Raw genomic sequence first — 16,781 nt, 5'->3', positions numbered from 1 at the left:
TCGCCTCGGTGCCTATTCCAATCATGGAGTCCCACTCTGCAACTCTGGGCAATAGCTTGCTTAATCTCCACAACGGCCCCCACAACGCTAAGGATGCCTGGCCACCACCTTGGGGGTGCCCAGGAGTGGACACCTCACAGGGAAAGCCAGGATGGGTTCCACAGCGGTATTCGTACAAGCGCCTTGAGACCCTTGCGGGTGAGTAGTGCGCTATACACGTATCAATTTACATTTATATATATTTTACTTATCACGATAAAACAGCAGCAATTAGCAGCACTATTATGGGCACCATCTTCTACTTTGGGAAGATGTTGCAGATATGAGCTAATTTTAATTGATGCAGATGATGGATGTGGTTTATAAATTCACAATTTGCCATTGATACCCAAAACATGTATTAGGGAAAGGAGGGAAATCCCATCAACACCTCCAAAAATTATCCTTACATTTTCTGCAATGTTGAGGCCTGTTTTTTGTTGTACCTTGATTTCCTTTCCCCGCTGCTCAGCCAGTATGAATGTGATGTGGTTGTGGAATGTTAGAATGTTGATGAGTAGGCAGAATGTTGGAGTGCCTGGTTGTGTGTGAGAGAGACAGTTGGAGACTGTGGGCTGAGCAGCAAGGATGCTGTTCCTGGTTGGGCCTTCGATTATCTTAACTACTATCCGGTAACTATCATCTTCCATCCGAGCCTAAATAAACCTTTACTTATTTTTATACCTCATGGCTACATCTGGAGTTCCTACAATTCATCTTTGTAATATTGGCAACGATCTAGAGAAAATACCCAGTGTGTACTGGCTCCTAGTTTTCTTGAGGTGGAGATATTTGAAACTGAAAACAAGACTACTGGTATTGGAAAGCAACTTTAAAAGTAAGGACAACGCCTCTTCTAGCCCCACCAGTGTCCTCTACCATCTGGACAGCCTCATGGCTACACCTGGAGTTCCTACAATTCATCTTTCTAACAGTTTTCTTCGAACATTCACCCCCAGTCACAGACTCAGGGGTGAAATGGGTACTGGGGTGAATGTATGACATTGTTCTGCATTCTGTCCATCAACTGCTGTTTTTGCATTTGCCACCCGACTGGGATGGGTATGCTCTGACGTGAGTCCTGTGCCCACTATGCCACTGGAGTCAAGCTATCCTGGCTGATGACAGCTGATAGCCAGAAACCGGTCCTTGGATGCTTGATTCCGGTCCAGGGAAGACATGGCTTGGCAGTTCGGGCTGGACTGTTTACATGAGGCACAGGGTCAAGACTGATTTGCATATGGCCATGTCTGAACTGGGATGGCGTGGTGAGCAAAATAACAATGGATTAAAATGCAGATCTGTTACTGGGGGTGAATGTTTTGCCAATGTGCAACATTCCTTCCATCACCATGTGTGTTTTGCTGATCGCCCTATGTGGGAAGGGTATGCCAAGACGTGGGTCCCGTGCTCACTTTGCCACTGGAGCAAGCTATCCTGCCTGATGATGGCTGATAGCCAGAAACCGGTCCTAGGATGCTTAATTCCGGTCCATGGAAAACATGGCTTGGTAGTTCGGCCTGGACTGTTACCATGAGGCACAGGGTCAAGACTGATTTGCATATGGTTATGTCTGAACTGGGTTGGAGTGGTGAGCAAATTAACAATGGATTAAACCCAGATCTCTGACTGGGGCTGAATGTTTTGCCAATGTGCAACATTCCGTCCATCACCTTGTGTGTTTTGCTGTTCGCCCTATGTGGTAAGGGTATGCCCAGAAGTCGGTCTGTGCTCACTATGCAACTGGAGTCAAGCTATCCTGGCTGATGATGGCTGATAGCCAGAAACCGGTCCTAGGATGCTTGATTCCGGTCCAGGGAAGACATGGCTTGGCAGTTCAGGCTGGACTGTTCCCATGAGGCACAGGGTCAAGACTGATTTGCATATGGCCATGTCTGAAATGGGGTGGCGTGGTGCGCAAGATAACGATGGATTCAACCCAGATCAGTGACTGGGGGTGAAGGTTTGGCCAATGTGCAACATTCCGTCCATCACCTTGTGTGTTTTGCTGTGCACCCTATGTGGGAAGGGTATGCCCAGACGTGGGTCCTGTGCTCACTATGCCACTGGAGTCAAGCTATCCTGGCTGATGAAGGCTGATAGCCAGAAACCGGTCCTAGGATGCTTGATTCCGGTCCAGGGAAGACATGGCTTGGCAGTTCGGGCTGGACTGTTCCCATGAGGCACAGGGTCAAGAGTGATTTGCATATGGCCATGTCTGAACTGGGGTGGCGTGGTGAGCAAAATAACAATGGGTTAAACCCAGATCTGTGACTGGGGGTAAATATTTGCCAATGTGCAACATTCCGTCCATCACCGTGTGTGTTTTGCTGTTCGCCCTATGTCTGAAGGGTATGCCCAGACGTGGGTCCCGTGCTCACTATGCCACTGGAGTCAAGCTATCCTGGCTGATGATGGCTGATAGCCAGAAACCGGTCCTAGGATGCTTGATTCCGGTCCAGGGAAGACATGGCTTGGCAGTTCGGGCTGGACTGTTCCCATGAGGCACAGGGTCAAGAGTGATTTGCATATGGCCATGTCTGAACTGGGGTGGCGTGGTGAGCAAAATAACAATGGGTTAAACCCAGATCTGTGACTGGGGGTAAATATTTGCCAATGTGCAACATTCCGTCCATCACCGTGTGTGTTTTGCTGTTCGCCCTATGTCTGAAGGGTATGCCCAGACGTGGGTCCCGTGCTCACTATGCCACTGGAGTCAAGCTATCCTGGCTGATGATGGCTGATAGCCAGAAACCGGTCCTAGGATGCTTGATTCCGGTCCAGGGAAGACATGGCTTGGCAGTCTGGGCTGGACTGTTCCCATTAGGCACAGGTTCACGACTGATTTGCATATGGCCATGTCTGAACTGGGGTGGCGTGGTGAGCAAAATAACAATGGGTTAAACCCAGATCTGTAACTGGGGGTAAATATTTGCCAATGTGCAACATTCCGTCCATCACCGTATGTGTTTTGCTGTTCGCCCTATGTGGGAAGGTTATGCCCAGACGTGGGTCCAGTGCTCACTATGCCACTGGAGTCAAGCTATCCTGGCTGATGATGGCTGATAGCCAGAAACCGGTCCTAGGATGCTTGATTCCGGTCCAGGGAAGACATGGCTTGGCAGTTCAGGCTGGACTGTTCCTATGAGGCACAGGGTCAAGACTGATTTGCATATGACCATGTCTGAAATGGGGTGGCGTGGTGCGCAAGATAACGATGGATTCAACCCAGATCAGTGACTGGGGGTGAAGGTTTGGCCAATGTGCAACATTCCGTCCATCACCTTGTGTGTTTTGCTGTGCACCCTATGTGGGAAGGGTATGCCCAGACGTGGGTCCTGTGCTCACTATGCCACTGGAGTCAAGCTATCCTGGCTGATGAAGGCTGATAGCCAGAAACCGGTCCTAGGATGCTTGATTCCGGTCCAGGGAAGACATGGCTTGGCAGTTCGGGCTGGACTATTCCCATGAGGCACAGGGTCAAGAGTGATTTGCATATGGCCATGTCTGAACTGGGGTGGCGTGGTGAGCAAAATAACAATGGGTTAAACCCAGATCTGTGACTGGGGGTAAATATTTGCCAATGTGCAACATTCCGTCCATCACCGTGTGTGTTTTGCTGTTCGCCCTATGTCTGAAGGGTATGCCCAGACGTGGGTCCCGTGCTCACTATGCCACTGGAGTCAAGCTATCCTGGCTGATGATGGCTGATAGCCAGAAACCGGTCCTAGGATGCTTGATTCCGGTCCAGGGAAGACATGGCTTGGCAGTCTGGGCTGGACTGTTCCCATGAGGCACAGGTTCAAGACTGATTTGCATATGGCCATGTCTGAACTGGGGTGGCGTGGTGAGCAAAATAACAATGGGTTAAACCCAGATCTGTGACTGGGGGTAAATATTTGCCAATGTGCAACATTCCGTCCATCACCGTATGTGTTTTGCTGTTCGCCCTATGTGGGAAGGTTATGCTCAGACGTGGGTCCAGTGCTCACTATGCCACTGGAGTCAAGCTATCCTGGCTGATGATGGCTGATAGCCAGAAACCGGTCCTAGGATGCTTGATTCCGGTCCAGGGAAGACATGGCTTGGCAGTTCGGGCTGGACTGTTCCTATGAGGCACAGGGTCAAGACTGATTTGCATATGACCATGTCTGAACTGGGGTAGCGTGGTGAGCAAAATAACAATGGGTTAAACCCAGATCTGTGACTGGGGGTAAATATTTGCCAATATGCAACGTTCCGTCCATCACCGTGTGTGTTTTGCTGTTCGCCCTATGAGGGAAGGGTATGCCCAGACGTGGGTCCCGTGCTCACTATGCCACTGGAGTCAAGCTATCCTGGCTGATGATGGCTGATACACAAAACTACAGAGTAGAGTAGGGCCCAAGGGGAATTATTGTTATAGACCTACATGCACCTTGTCCCCCAACTATACATATTCAATACACGGAAGGTGTTATAGGTCTTTCATGCAGTCCAGACACATTAGGGGAATCTCAAAAGTATTCCACAACCAAGGCTGGAGTAACAGGATAGATAGAGGGATACAAAAGATGTGAAAAGTACCCATCAGCCCACTCAGTAGTGGAGGCTCGTCATTTGGGATTTTCAAATGTAGAGAGTTGGTGTCCAACCAGCACTACCTTCAGTGAATACTGAGGCTAGCATAGGACCCAAAGGTTGAGCCTTCAACCTGAACAAATGACAGCACAAGTGGCTGAAAAGGGCTTAGTTGCAGTGCTCAAAGATGTGAAAAAAGGAAGATGATCCAAGTGATTGTAAAAATACCTAGCTTGACGTCAACAAGAAAACTTTATTGGGTGTGCCCGTCAAGATGGTATGGCCAGATAACATCTCGGGTAAATAGCTAATCATCTTTCTTGCTATTGTCACTCTGTTTTTAACCATACCATCTTGACGGGCACACCCAATAAAGTTTTCTTGTTGACGTCAAGCTAGGTATTTTTACAATCACTTGGATCATCTTCCTTTTTTCACATCTTTGAGCACTGCAACTAAAAAGCCCTTTTCAGCCACTTGTGCTGTCATTTGTTCAGGTTGAAGGCTCAACCTTTGGGTCCTATGCTAGCCTCAGTATTCACTGAAGGTAGTGCTGGTTGGACACCAACTCTCTACATTTGAAAATCCCAAATGACGAGCCTCCACTACTGAGTGGGCTGATGGGTACTTTTCACATCTTTTGTATCCCTCTATCTATCCTGTTACTCCAGCCTTGGTTGTGGAATACTTTTGAGATTCCCCTAATGTGTCTGGACTGCATGAAAGACCTATAACACCTTCCGTGTATTGAATATGATGATGGCTGATAGCCAGAAACCGGTCCTAGGATGCTTGATTCCGGTCCAGGAAAGACATGGCTTGGTAGTTCGGGCTGGACTGTTCCCATGAGGCACAGGGTCAAGACTGATTTGCATTTGGCCATGTCTGAACTAGGGTGGCGTGGTGAGCAAAATAACGATGGATTAAACCCAGATCTGTGACTGAGGGTGAATGTTTTGCCAATGTGCAACATTCCGTCCATCACCTTGTGTGTTTTGCTTTTCGCCCTATGTGGGAAGGGTATGCCCAGATGTGGGTCCTGTGCTCACAATGCCACTGCCGTCAAGCTATCCTGGCTGATGACGGCTTATAGCCAGAAACCGGTCCTAGGATGATTGATTCCGGTCCAGGGAAGACAATGCTTGGCAGTTCGGGCTGGACTGTTCTTATGAGCACAGGGTCAAGACTGATTTGCATTTGGCCATGTCTGAACTAGGGTGGCGTGGTGAGCAAAATAACGATGGATTAAACCCAGATCTGTGACTGAGGGTGAATGTTTTGCCAATGTGCAACATTCCGTCCACCACCTTGTGTGTTTTGCTGTTCGCCCTATGTGGGAAGGGTATGCCCAGATGTGGGTCCTATGCTCACAATGCCACTGCTGTCAAGCTATCCTGGCTGATGACGGCTTATAGTCAGAAACCGGTCCTAGGATGATTGATTCCGGTCCAGGGAACACATGACTTGGCAGTTCGGGCTGGACTGTTCTCATGAGGCACAGGGTCAAGACTGATTTGCATTTGGCCATGTCTGAACTGGGGTGGCTTGGTGAGCAAAATAACGATGGATTAAACCCAGTTCTGTGACTGGGGTGAATGTTTTGCCAATGTGCAACATTCCGTCCATCACCTTGTGTGTTTTGACTTGAGGAGACACCAGAGCGTAGTGCAATGCAGGGAAATCGACGTCGGGCTATGAGTGTCCAGTAGCTATCAAGGCAGTTTCCTTTGGGTTGCGCTCATATTGAATGTTAACAGTGCTTCTCCCAATGTTTCTTCTGTTTTTTCCATTATATGTTTTTTTAAAAATATATATTGCCGGTGGCACATAACTTTACCTAGGAGTCTCCATCTTTCTTTCTTCTTGCTACTATATGTACATGTTTGTTTATAAGGCTAATAAGTGCTACCTGTTGCGACAGGACGGGGCCAGGGGCTACCCTCTATGTCCTGCTACTATGGACTGCCCACCGATCTTCCCTCCTATCAGGTATTCATCACATGCTCTCTTGGCGCTGCAACCCCAGGGCAAACATAGGTGCACAAATAAAATCTAAGATGTCCCGAGGGTCCCTTTTCCTGCATCAAATGCGGTTTTCAAGCTACTCACTCCTACATCTATGCTGGACAGCCCACAGACAGTATAGATTCTTTGGAAGGCTGGAAAAGCTTTCTGTTAAATGTCAGATCACTCCCTAAACATCATACACAACTATGGGACACTATTCACAGCATTCAGCCTGAGATATGTTTCTTGACAGAAACATGGTTAAAACCCCATACTATCCCTGCTATCACCTTAGGGATACCTATGGGGTATAAAATTCTTCGTCAAGACCGCCCTGAGAAGGTAGGAGGCGGGACCACTATCATTTATAGAGACACATTGACCATCAGAGTCCTAGAACAAGTGATGCTACCGACCATGGAAGTATTAATTTTCCATTTAAAAATCAGTCCCAAGGTACACTGGAAAGGAGCTCTAGTCTACCGTCCGCCTGGACCCAATGCTGGGTTCTCCCTTGCCCTCACTGAATTGTTAGCCCCCCACATGAAAGCTAACGGGAATTTCATTTTACTTGGAGATTTTAACTTTCACATCGATATTGATGATCACCCGGACACAAATGTATTTCTTGCAGATCTAGCTCTTTTAGGTCTACATCCTCGAAATAGCGGACCCACTCATTCGGGTGGTCACACTCTGGATTTGATTTTTACTACCCATCCCAATGTCCACTGCCACCCCCCTAAGCACATTTCTTGGTCTGACCACAAAATGATAGATTTCTCTTTACCATACTTATCCAATTCCATAATTCGTCCTGCCACCCAGTCCACTAAACGTAGACCATGGCATAAAATCACTCCTGCCAGGCTTACACAAACATGGAAACAGCCCATACTCTCCAACTCCGATAACATCCATACTGCTCTCTCAAAGTTTAACTCCTCATTGATGACAGCAATTGACACCCTGGCTCCTCAGAAAAATGTGAAAAAACCCACCATAGCTAAAAGGGAAGCATGGTATACTGAGGCCCTTAAGATAGAAAAGCAGGGAAGTAGAAAACTGGAGAAACTTTGGAGACGGACAGGCAATGAGGAAGACAAGAACCGCTACTTGGCGGCTATGACCTCCTATTACAAAAATATAAAAAAAGCTAGAAAAATAAACCTCACCACTCAAATTGCTGAGGCAGGCAATTCTACAAGAGAGCTATTTAAAATTATTCAGACCTTCACCAATCCTGTAATGTGTGAGAGCCCAGATACCTTTACTCAAGTCCTATGCGATGAAATATCCCAGTTCTTTGAGGACAAAATAGAAGGGATATATAAGAAAATTACTGCAGTCTCAGGTCCCTTGGGAATTGAGGCCCTTGATACTCTCCCAATGGTGACCCCTGGGAAAACTCTTCATGCAATCCCAGAAATAACCATTAAAGACCTAACTGCACTTGTCAATCAAATAAAGACTGGCTCTCCCACTGATCTGATACCTGCCAAACTTATCTCCCCTTTGAGCGAAATATTAGGACTTCCTATTCAGAAACTGCAGAATCTTTCCTTCGCTGAGGGACAACTTCCACAATCATGGAAGGAAGCGGTAGTGAACCCCATACGCAAAAACTCCACCCTGCCCTGGTCAGAACTCTCCAACCTCCGCCCGATTTCTCTCCTTCCTTTCATCAGCAAACTGGCAGAGAAACACGTTAATACCATCCTCTCCAGCTTTATCGAGGCGACAGGGGGCCTGGACCAATCTCAATCTGGGTTCAGGCCCAACCACAGCACTGAATCAGCCCTCCTCTCTGTGACAGATAAGATCAAAATGTCACAGGACAGAGGTGGCTCTATGATTCTAGTGCTGTTGGACCTGTCCGCAGCCTTTGATACCGTGTCCCATAACATCCTTCTCAGCCGTTTGCAGGGAGTAGGAATTCGAGGCTCAGCACTATCATGGTTGGAGAGTTTTCTTTCCGGGAGATCACAATCTATCAGCCTGGGCCCCTTTCGTTCCATCTCAAGGGTGCTCACGAAGGGGGTGCCACAGGGCTCATGCCTTAGCCCAACATTGTTCAATGTGTATGTGGCCCCCCTTGCTGAGATTGTGCGGAAATATGGGTTCATACCGGTTTCCTACGCAGATGACACCCAGCTCCTCTACCCTTTCAACTCCCTTGGCCCCAAAGTCAAGGAGAACTTTGCTGAGGGTATGAGAGCAGTGTCACATTGGATGGCTGCGAACTGCCTCCAATGTAACGTGACAAAAACAGAGGTCATGCTCTTTGGCAAGGCGAGTCTCCTTTGGTCCCCAGACTGGTGGCTAATAGATCTGGGCCCAGTACCTACATCCAAACCTCATGTAAAAAATCTTGGGGTGAAGTTAGACCAAAAGCTGACCATGAAGGAACACACCAACTACATCGCAGGGTTGTGTTTCCACACCATCGGCCTACTTAGGCGTGTCTTCCCGTATCTCCCTGCCATCTATAGGAAGACACTTGTACAGGCTCTGGTGACCAGTCGTCTGGACTACTGTAACGGCCTGCTGACATTAGCAAACGCAGATGCTGTAGGTCGTTTGCAGGTAGTCCAGAACACAGCAGCAAGACTGGCCATGAGTGCACCAGCCAGGACTCCCTCTAAGCCCCTGCTGAAGGAACTACACTGGCTTCCCATACGGCAGCGTATCAACTTTAAGATATGCTGCACGGTTCACAAATGTCTCTACGGAGCAAGCCCTAAATATCTGTCTCAATCCCTTGAGCTGTATCAGCCCAGCAGGTCTCTCCGTTCTAGCAACCAAGCCCTTCTAAAGCCCCCTGCAACTAAGAAATACAGACAAGGAGATCGTGCTTTCTACGCAGTTGGACCTGCTTTATGGAACAAACTTCCCACTGATGTAAGAATGACTACCAACCACCTGTCTTTTAGAAAGACACTAAAGACCCTACTTTATCAAGAAGCATTCCTGTCTAGTTAACTCCTATCATGCACTACCTGTCGTTCTACAGCTGGCAAAGCACGGAGATACCCTTACGGGATTGATTCCTGCGCTATAGAAGAAATTAAAATAAATAAAATAAAATAAATTGTTTCTGTTACACATATTGGCTACTCAGGTCTCAATTGGGTATACGGGTAAACTCTTGTAGTCTGATATATGTATGATACTGCTGTCATGTCATATTAAAGGCCAGTAGGATATCATCATGTTATGAACTACAGAAGGATCATTGATTGTGTCCTTTTTGTCCTTTCTGTAACTCTTGATTCTTGAGTGTCACATTCACTACAGGTTGAGTCTATGATGATAGACTGCTTCTCTGGGTATCAGCAAAACGTACAGACTTACCTTCCGGCTGAGATACAGTTATGTTTGCACAGTTCCCATCATCACTGCTGCTGTAAACTGGGATTGTTTGGTTGGCAAAAGAGGCTTGTGAAATCTTCCCTTGGATCCATCTGGCGTAGGTGGATACTGCAGTGAACAGCGGCGGGGCGTTGGGAATGCCACAGTCTTCTATGAATGTGTTGTGGAGTCCCGCTAGAAACCAGGTTCCATTCTCTTGGCAGACCAGTGGGGCCCCAGGCTCCCCCTACGGATACAATAGATGGGTTAAGCAGGTGGGTTGAGCAGTATGTACCGTCTATGTGCACAGTTTATGAAGATACTTGGTACACAAGGAATTTATAGGCAGGAAGGCGATGGAGAATATACATTGTGGGTGTGAAGAGCAGGGTACTTTCATATGACACTAGTCCCCAAGGCTTGGGATATATTCGAGACTGAAGCACTTTCAAATAATTCTCTGAGGTTGGGAATCTTCAATTTAGTAGCCCAAAAAGTGGGCTTAAAGTATGATGTGATTTTAAAGAAACCAGAAAATAGACTTTCTCCCACAGCTAGTTCAAATTAATTAAAGCTTGGTAGCTTGAGTTGCAAATGAATACTAGCTTACAAATACATAACCAAATACCTCATGGTCAGATTGGTCAGAAGAATACATGAAATAATCAAACTGGGAATCTAGTGCTTTCCGAAAATAGTTTTTCTTTTTTTGCAAAAATGTCCTCACAGTTGTACACATTTTTAAACAAAAGAGCCCTGCCGTTACTTTGGGGACAGTTGCCTGCTTACAGCCATTAGAGCCCTTCAGCAACCTTGCCGCCACCACCGCTGCTGCCAGGACTACATCACCCGGCAGCACTTGTGGCGCGCACGCCACCACCGCATTCTGCAAGCGCCAGGAGGCGCTCATAAGGGACAAGGGGCTCCCGTGTCACGGGACGTGCGTGGGCAGCGCCGAGCGAAGCCCAGGCCAAGGACGGGCCTGTTTGAGCCTGTTGGAGACCGGAGGAGGCTGGGCTGGGTCCCCCCTTTAACACCTGATCTCTAAGGTTGGTTACTTTGTCCGTATTCATTGCCAAGCACTGCTGTATGGGGCATTTTATAGCAATATCTTCTGTTTGCCATGCCTGGACGCGAAGGGAGAGGGAGGCAAGGGGCGACGGGCGAGTATGTAGCCGAAAAATTTAACCAGTTTATAACAATGGCCACTTCGGTATTGGCGCATGAGATAGCTATCACTGAGCGCTGAACGCTCTTCATTGGGGAGCCTGATGAGAGCACGTACCCCGGAACAACATGTGCGCATAGACCCTGATCCAGGGATTTTGAGACAGTTTGATAGCCAAATGCTTAATGAAGCAGGGAGTACATCCTCGGCTAGAGTGTCTTGCCATTCTGTACTATCTACATATACCACACCGTTAAATACGGCTAGTGGCGCAGATATTTGCGTTGAGTCTTACTCTCAAAACCAGCCGCAGCCACCTGAGCATACCCCAGGAGCGGCTTCGAAGAGGAAACGAGGAGGGACTTTGCAGAGGGGAAAAAAGCAAAAGATGTTATAACTTAATAAGACTGGTGATTTGGCAAATACAGCAACCTCAACCAGTGTAGTTCCTGGGGTAACTACCCCTTATTAAATACTTTGCCCATTGTTGTTAACTAGGATCTATCACCCAAGTTGAAAGAGGGACTTTGGCTAAAAATTGGTGCCCATATTACATCCTCTTTACAGCCCCTACTTGAAAAGCTATTGGCAATCGAGGATAGATTGGTAAATCTTGAAAACTCGACCACTACCAACTTGGAAAGCATTCAGAAAACTTTGGTGAATGGTGGCCAGTTGAACGAACTTATGATGAATGGAACTCGGAAGGCCCCTGTTACCAACCTCCCAACGACCCCCCCCCCCACTCAAATTTAATGGATATTCCAGTGTGTATGAATGATCTTCCTGGACTAAGCAATGATAGTGGGGTAGAGGCACAGCGGAAAACGGTCCGCCCCCAGGGTGAAAGAGCAGTACAACAACCATTGGGAAGGGGTTTGATGCAAAAATGTAATGGTGCCCCCATGGGGAAATATGATCTCACTGAGCCTAATGCTACTCTGCCATGTATTGATTTACCCCCTGACTGCTCACCCTATGTTGCTGTTTTGGCCGGGGCCCCTGAATTGGAAACTGGTAGAGCTGAATCTTTTATTGAACTTAAAAATAAAATGATTCACTGGTTGAATATTAATAGGCCCCTTCCACCAAATGTGCATAGTCAAATCTTGTTTGTTCGTAGAGTAAGTTGGGTGGGACGAAGACCAAACAACATAGCAGGTGATTGTATAATCATCAGCTTTAGAGATAGTAGGGTGGTCCAACATGTTTGTGAGGGGTATTATAGAAATGTGAGATCTAGCATCCAGACTCTTGACGTACGATACTTATACTCACCTCTAAATCTAGCGCTGACTAAGCCTGGCTACCAAGGAAAGGACAGTGCCAGGGGTCCTCAAATTGGCATTGTTAGTAATATAGAAGGGATGGATAATATTGCTTTTCCACCTTGTGTCCCACTTAGCTATAGATTTAGCGTTTTAGATCTGGTGGATTGACTGACGCCAAGCGATCACTGCCCATTGACATTGTCTAAATGGCGGTGCGATAATACCTTGTGCTTGGGTGCCTGGTTAAAAAAACAAACATTTTTGTTGAGCGACGCACCAGTGATCGTTAGAACTGGTATAGTGTCTTTAGAGGGTAAGGAGTTGGGCAAATCCACAGACGAGACCATAAATGATCCCGCACCTTGTGAGGTTGGACTTGACCCCCAAAAGTTAGTGGTTGCCAACACCAACCCTGAGACTTTTCGAAGCCAGGGTTGGTTGTAATTCGGAGGTAATGGGTGAGAGTGGGCTGGAAGTAGGATCGAATGGCCCTAGGGTCTTGTCATGGAATGTGGCAGGACTCATGGCGAAACTTGACTAGCCCGATTGGGGTGAGTTTATAGATTCCCACGAGATCCGCCTATTTCAATTTCAATTCAATTTATAATCTTTATTCGGTTCTTAAAAAGACACCATAAAAGCACAGATACAGAGTACACACATAAAAATGTCTTTAAAGAAAAACGTCAATAAGTTTTCCATAAAAAGGATATAAATGTTAAAATTATTTTATACTCTAAAAAAACCCCCAAAAAAACGGGAATCATTGATTTGAATGTTCGTGCATTTTAAATCGTCAGGGGAACGAGCAGGTGTTAGGGGTCAGTTTTCTCTGGTATTTCTTAGTCTTATTGCTACACGGATAAAGTTTATGGTGCAAAAGAGAGTGTAAGCATCCTCCGCTTCCTGTAAGAATCTCAAAGCCGATCTTGCATGTTTGAATTTTAAGTCTTTCAGAATCCCCACCAGGAACTTGCGTCTTGGCATGGTATAAAATGGGCACAATAGGACAAAGTGAAGGGTATCCTGCGGAGACCTATGGTCGCAGCCGCAGGTACCCTTCTCCGCCAGTGTGTGGGTGAACCCAGCCGGGACCGCGAGGATATGATGCAGCATGTTTAGTCTGAAACGTGTCATGACAAAGCGGTCCTGGGCATTAAACATGACCCTTAAATAAGGTTCCATGCCATGCTTTGCTGTAAGTTCATTATAGGTGGAATTTGTAGGTTTGCGAATTTCTTTTTCTACTCTTGTTAGCTTAAGATGTGCCAAGAAGAGATTCTTTACCAATGTCTTGCTCTCGGGTGTTATGGAGTCTGGGGATGTGAAAAAGTTAGTGCAATAGAGATTTCGGCTAGAGATTTCTTCACATATTTCAGCCAAGGGATGGTATCACCTTTGTCTTTTTTGAGGCAGTCCCCAATGATTTGTCTTGTGAGGGCGGCCTCTGGATTGGTCCATATTTTAACCCATGCCAGGAGAGGTTTAATTTTGATTTTGTCTTCTATGAAGAGTTCTCCTAGTTCTTCATGGATAATGTGGGCCGATACACTCTGTGGGACTTTCAAAATTCTCCTCAAGAATTTATTTTCTTCAGTCTGTATCTGCTGAGCTTTATTATCCAGAAAGCCCCACACTTCTGCACCATAGGAGACTTTCGCACAGCAGATTGACCTATACAAGTTCAAGATTTGTTCCGGAGACCATTTTCCCAGTCTTTGCCCGTATCCCATAATGGCTCCCACTGAGGCCGCAAGTTTCGTGGAATGCTTTTCAACCAGGGGTTTAAAAGTAAGGTGATGGTCGAATAGTACCCCCAAGTATGAAAAAGTCTGGACCTTGTCAATTTTGTGTGACCCGATGTGAAAGGAAAAAGATCCTTTTGTTGATTTTCCAGTTGACATAATGTAAGATTTTTCCAGATTGGTTGCCAGGTCCAGTTTATCCATGAACCTGACAAACCCGTCAATCAGTTTTTGTAGACCTAGGGGGGTTCTAGCGAGCAAAACCTCGTCATCGGCGTAAAGTAGTACAGGTACAGCACGATGACCGATTTGAGGTGAATCCACCTTAAGTTTAAGCAGGTCTTTTTCCAGCGAGTTGATGTAAATGGAGAACAGAAAGGGCGCGAGGATACATCCTTGCCTTACTCCACTCGTGCAAGTGAAGGGGTCGGTCTTTTTACCCTCTTGGCTGTACCTCACACTTGCAGTGGTGTTCCGGTGGAGATTTTGCAAGGTGTCCACTAGTGGTTGGTCCACTCCTAGTTCTAATAACATACTCCAGAGCTTTCTCCTGTTTACACGGTCGAAAGCCGCTGAGAGGTCCATAAACCCCATGTGAATGGACCCCTTCCCGGCGATGGTATATTTGGCTATCAGGAGGTATAGATTTAAACATTGATCGGTGGTGGATCTACCTTTCCTGAAGCCATATTGCATTTCCGAGAGGATTTGATGTTCCTCGGCCCAGTCTTGCAATCGCTGTAGAATGACTCGCCCTAGTACTTTTGCAGTCACATCTATAAGCGATATGGGTCGGTAGCATTGGGGGTCATCACGGTTCCCTTTCTTGTAAATTGGGACTATGGTCGCCGTTGACCAGGACTGAGGCAGTCCTGCCACCACAGCCTCATTTAATACCCTGGTAAGCAACGGTGCCCACAGGTCAGGTTGACTTAGATACAGGTCTGGTGGGATTCCGTCCGGACCCGGAGCCTTATTTTTACTCAGCCCAGTTATTCCCATTTCGACTTCTTTCAGAGAGAAGTCTAACTTTGCCGGTTGATGATTCCTCGGTATATCCCCCAGGGATAGGTGGCTTGAGTGGTTGTATAGGCTCTGGAAATGAGTCTGCCATTGTTCCGGTAAGATGATATTTGTGATTTTTGGTGCCCCTTGGTCCTGGAAGCATGGGGAGTTAATCACTTTCCAGAAGCTTGCAGAGTCTTTTCTTTCGGCAGCGTCCCTTAGGTCCTCCCAGGCCTGATTTTGTAGGCTTTGCTTACGTTTTTTCAAAGCCTTTTTATACTCGGCTCTATTCTTTGTCACCATGGTCTTGTCCCTTGGTTTACAGTGGAGGCTATCCTTCAATTTTTTGAGCGCCTTAGTACAGTTCGCATCAAACCAACGGGGATTTGAGTCCATTTTGTTAGGTCCCGTGGTCGTTAATGAATTGTTTACATGTTGCGCGATTTCTTCAAAAGCCTTAACCAACCGTTCCCCACACACACTTGGGTCTAAACATTTGTCGATTGCGACTGAGGCCTCTATTAATAATTTTTTGTAAAAACCGCCTATTTCAAGAAACATGGGCATTAAGCCCACCTTACAGAGTAGGCTTGGCAGCTTATTACAAAGCAGCAGTGAAGGGCCCGAGGGGGAGACCCTGAGGGGTCTCTATATATGGGTGGGTAACCACCTTGAATGCACAGTGAATAAAATAGAAACCCATTTACCGGATATCCTATGTTTTCTTCTGACTAATGGAAATCTCCCAAAATTGGAGAATATTAATGTTTATTCTCGGCCAGCACAGTATGGTGGGACCTCGCCGACAATCGATTTGTTGTCCAGTCTCCCTAATACACTGTCAGGGAAAGCGCATTTCATAATTGCCAGGGATTTTAATTGCCATTTCGAACCCCTCAACGGCTTAACACCTAATACTAGCGATGAGGTTTCAGCATGGCTAATCTCCGCGTCTAATGCTTACCCTATAAAGGGGTGGACCCCCCTTGTTTTGCAACTGACCTCTCTTACCATCACTTTTTCTTTGAGGGCTTGTAATGGTCGGTTCCCTGATGATAATCCGGGGCGGCCCACCTTTGAGAGATCAGGCCAGTCAACAAATATTGATTATATTCTACTAAGTGTTGAAATCGGTCACAACGTCGCTAAGTTCTGCGTTAATTTGCAAAAGTAAAATGATCATAATCCTCTGGACGTTTTGCTGGACTTTCACTTAGTGGAAATAGAAAAAGGTCTGTATAATTGTGATTTAGATAACCTAGTTGTGGTTGAAGGTGGGAGACGCAATCGTTGGGGCACAATAATTCAATCCCAAGAAACAATGTCAGGTCTACACAACTGTATTATTCCCCTCTTAGAAAAGGCAAGCCTTGCAAACGGAACTAGTGCCAATCAAGAATCTGGTAATGACATAGGGAAAATCCACCAAGACATGGTTACAATACTGAGGGATTGTTTTTACAGTAGTAAGTCTGTTAAGAGTAAACACTGAAGCAACAATAACCCCTGGTACAATAGGAATTGCAAGGATGCTAAGAGAGCCCTGCTGTCCTGTCTTAAGGCGGGTAATAGTATCCGCATAAGGGAAGCTAGGGTTCTTTTAAACAAAACTATTTTACAAGCGAAATCAGAATG

General features: G+C 46.6%; 1 protein-coding gene across 2 annotated transcripts in view; it reads right to left on the bottom strand.

Moving 5' to 3' along the window:
- The window catches only part of LOC147703580 (transmembrane protease serine 9-like), a 1,394,371-nt gene that overhangs the window by 727,990 nt on the left and 649,600 nt on the right, over positions 1-16,781 (bottom strand). For both annotated transcript variants that reach the window (XM_086931925.1, XM_086931926.1), the window contains exon 8: positions 9,961-10,204. In XM_086931925.1, coding sequence (XP_086788051.1) covers positions 9,961-10,204 — 244 coding nt within the window. The remainder of the gene's footprint in view (positions 1-9,960; positions 10,205-16,781) is intronic.

This window comes from Lissotriton vulgaris, chromosome 7 (assembly GCF_964263255.1).
Source record: "Lissotriton vulgaris chromosome 7, aLisVul1.2, whole genome shotgun sequence".
NCBI classification, from domain to species: domain Eukaryota; kingdom Metazoa; phylum Chordata; class Amphibia; order Caudata; family Salamandridae; genus Lissotriton; species Lissotriton vulgaris.
Note: the sequence above shows the minus strand (reverse complement) of the source record. Positions and strands in the feature narration are given on the sequence as shown.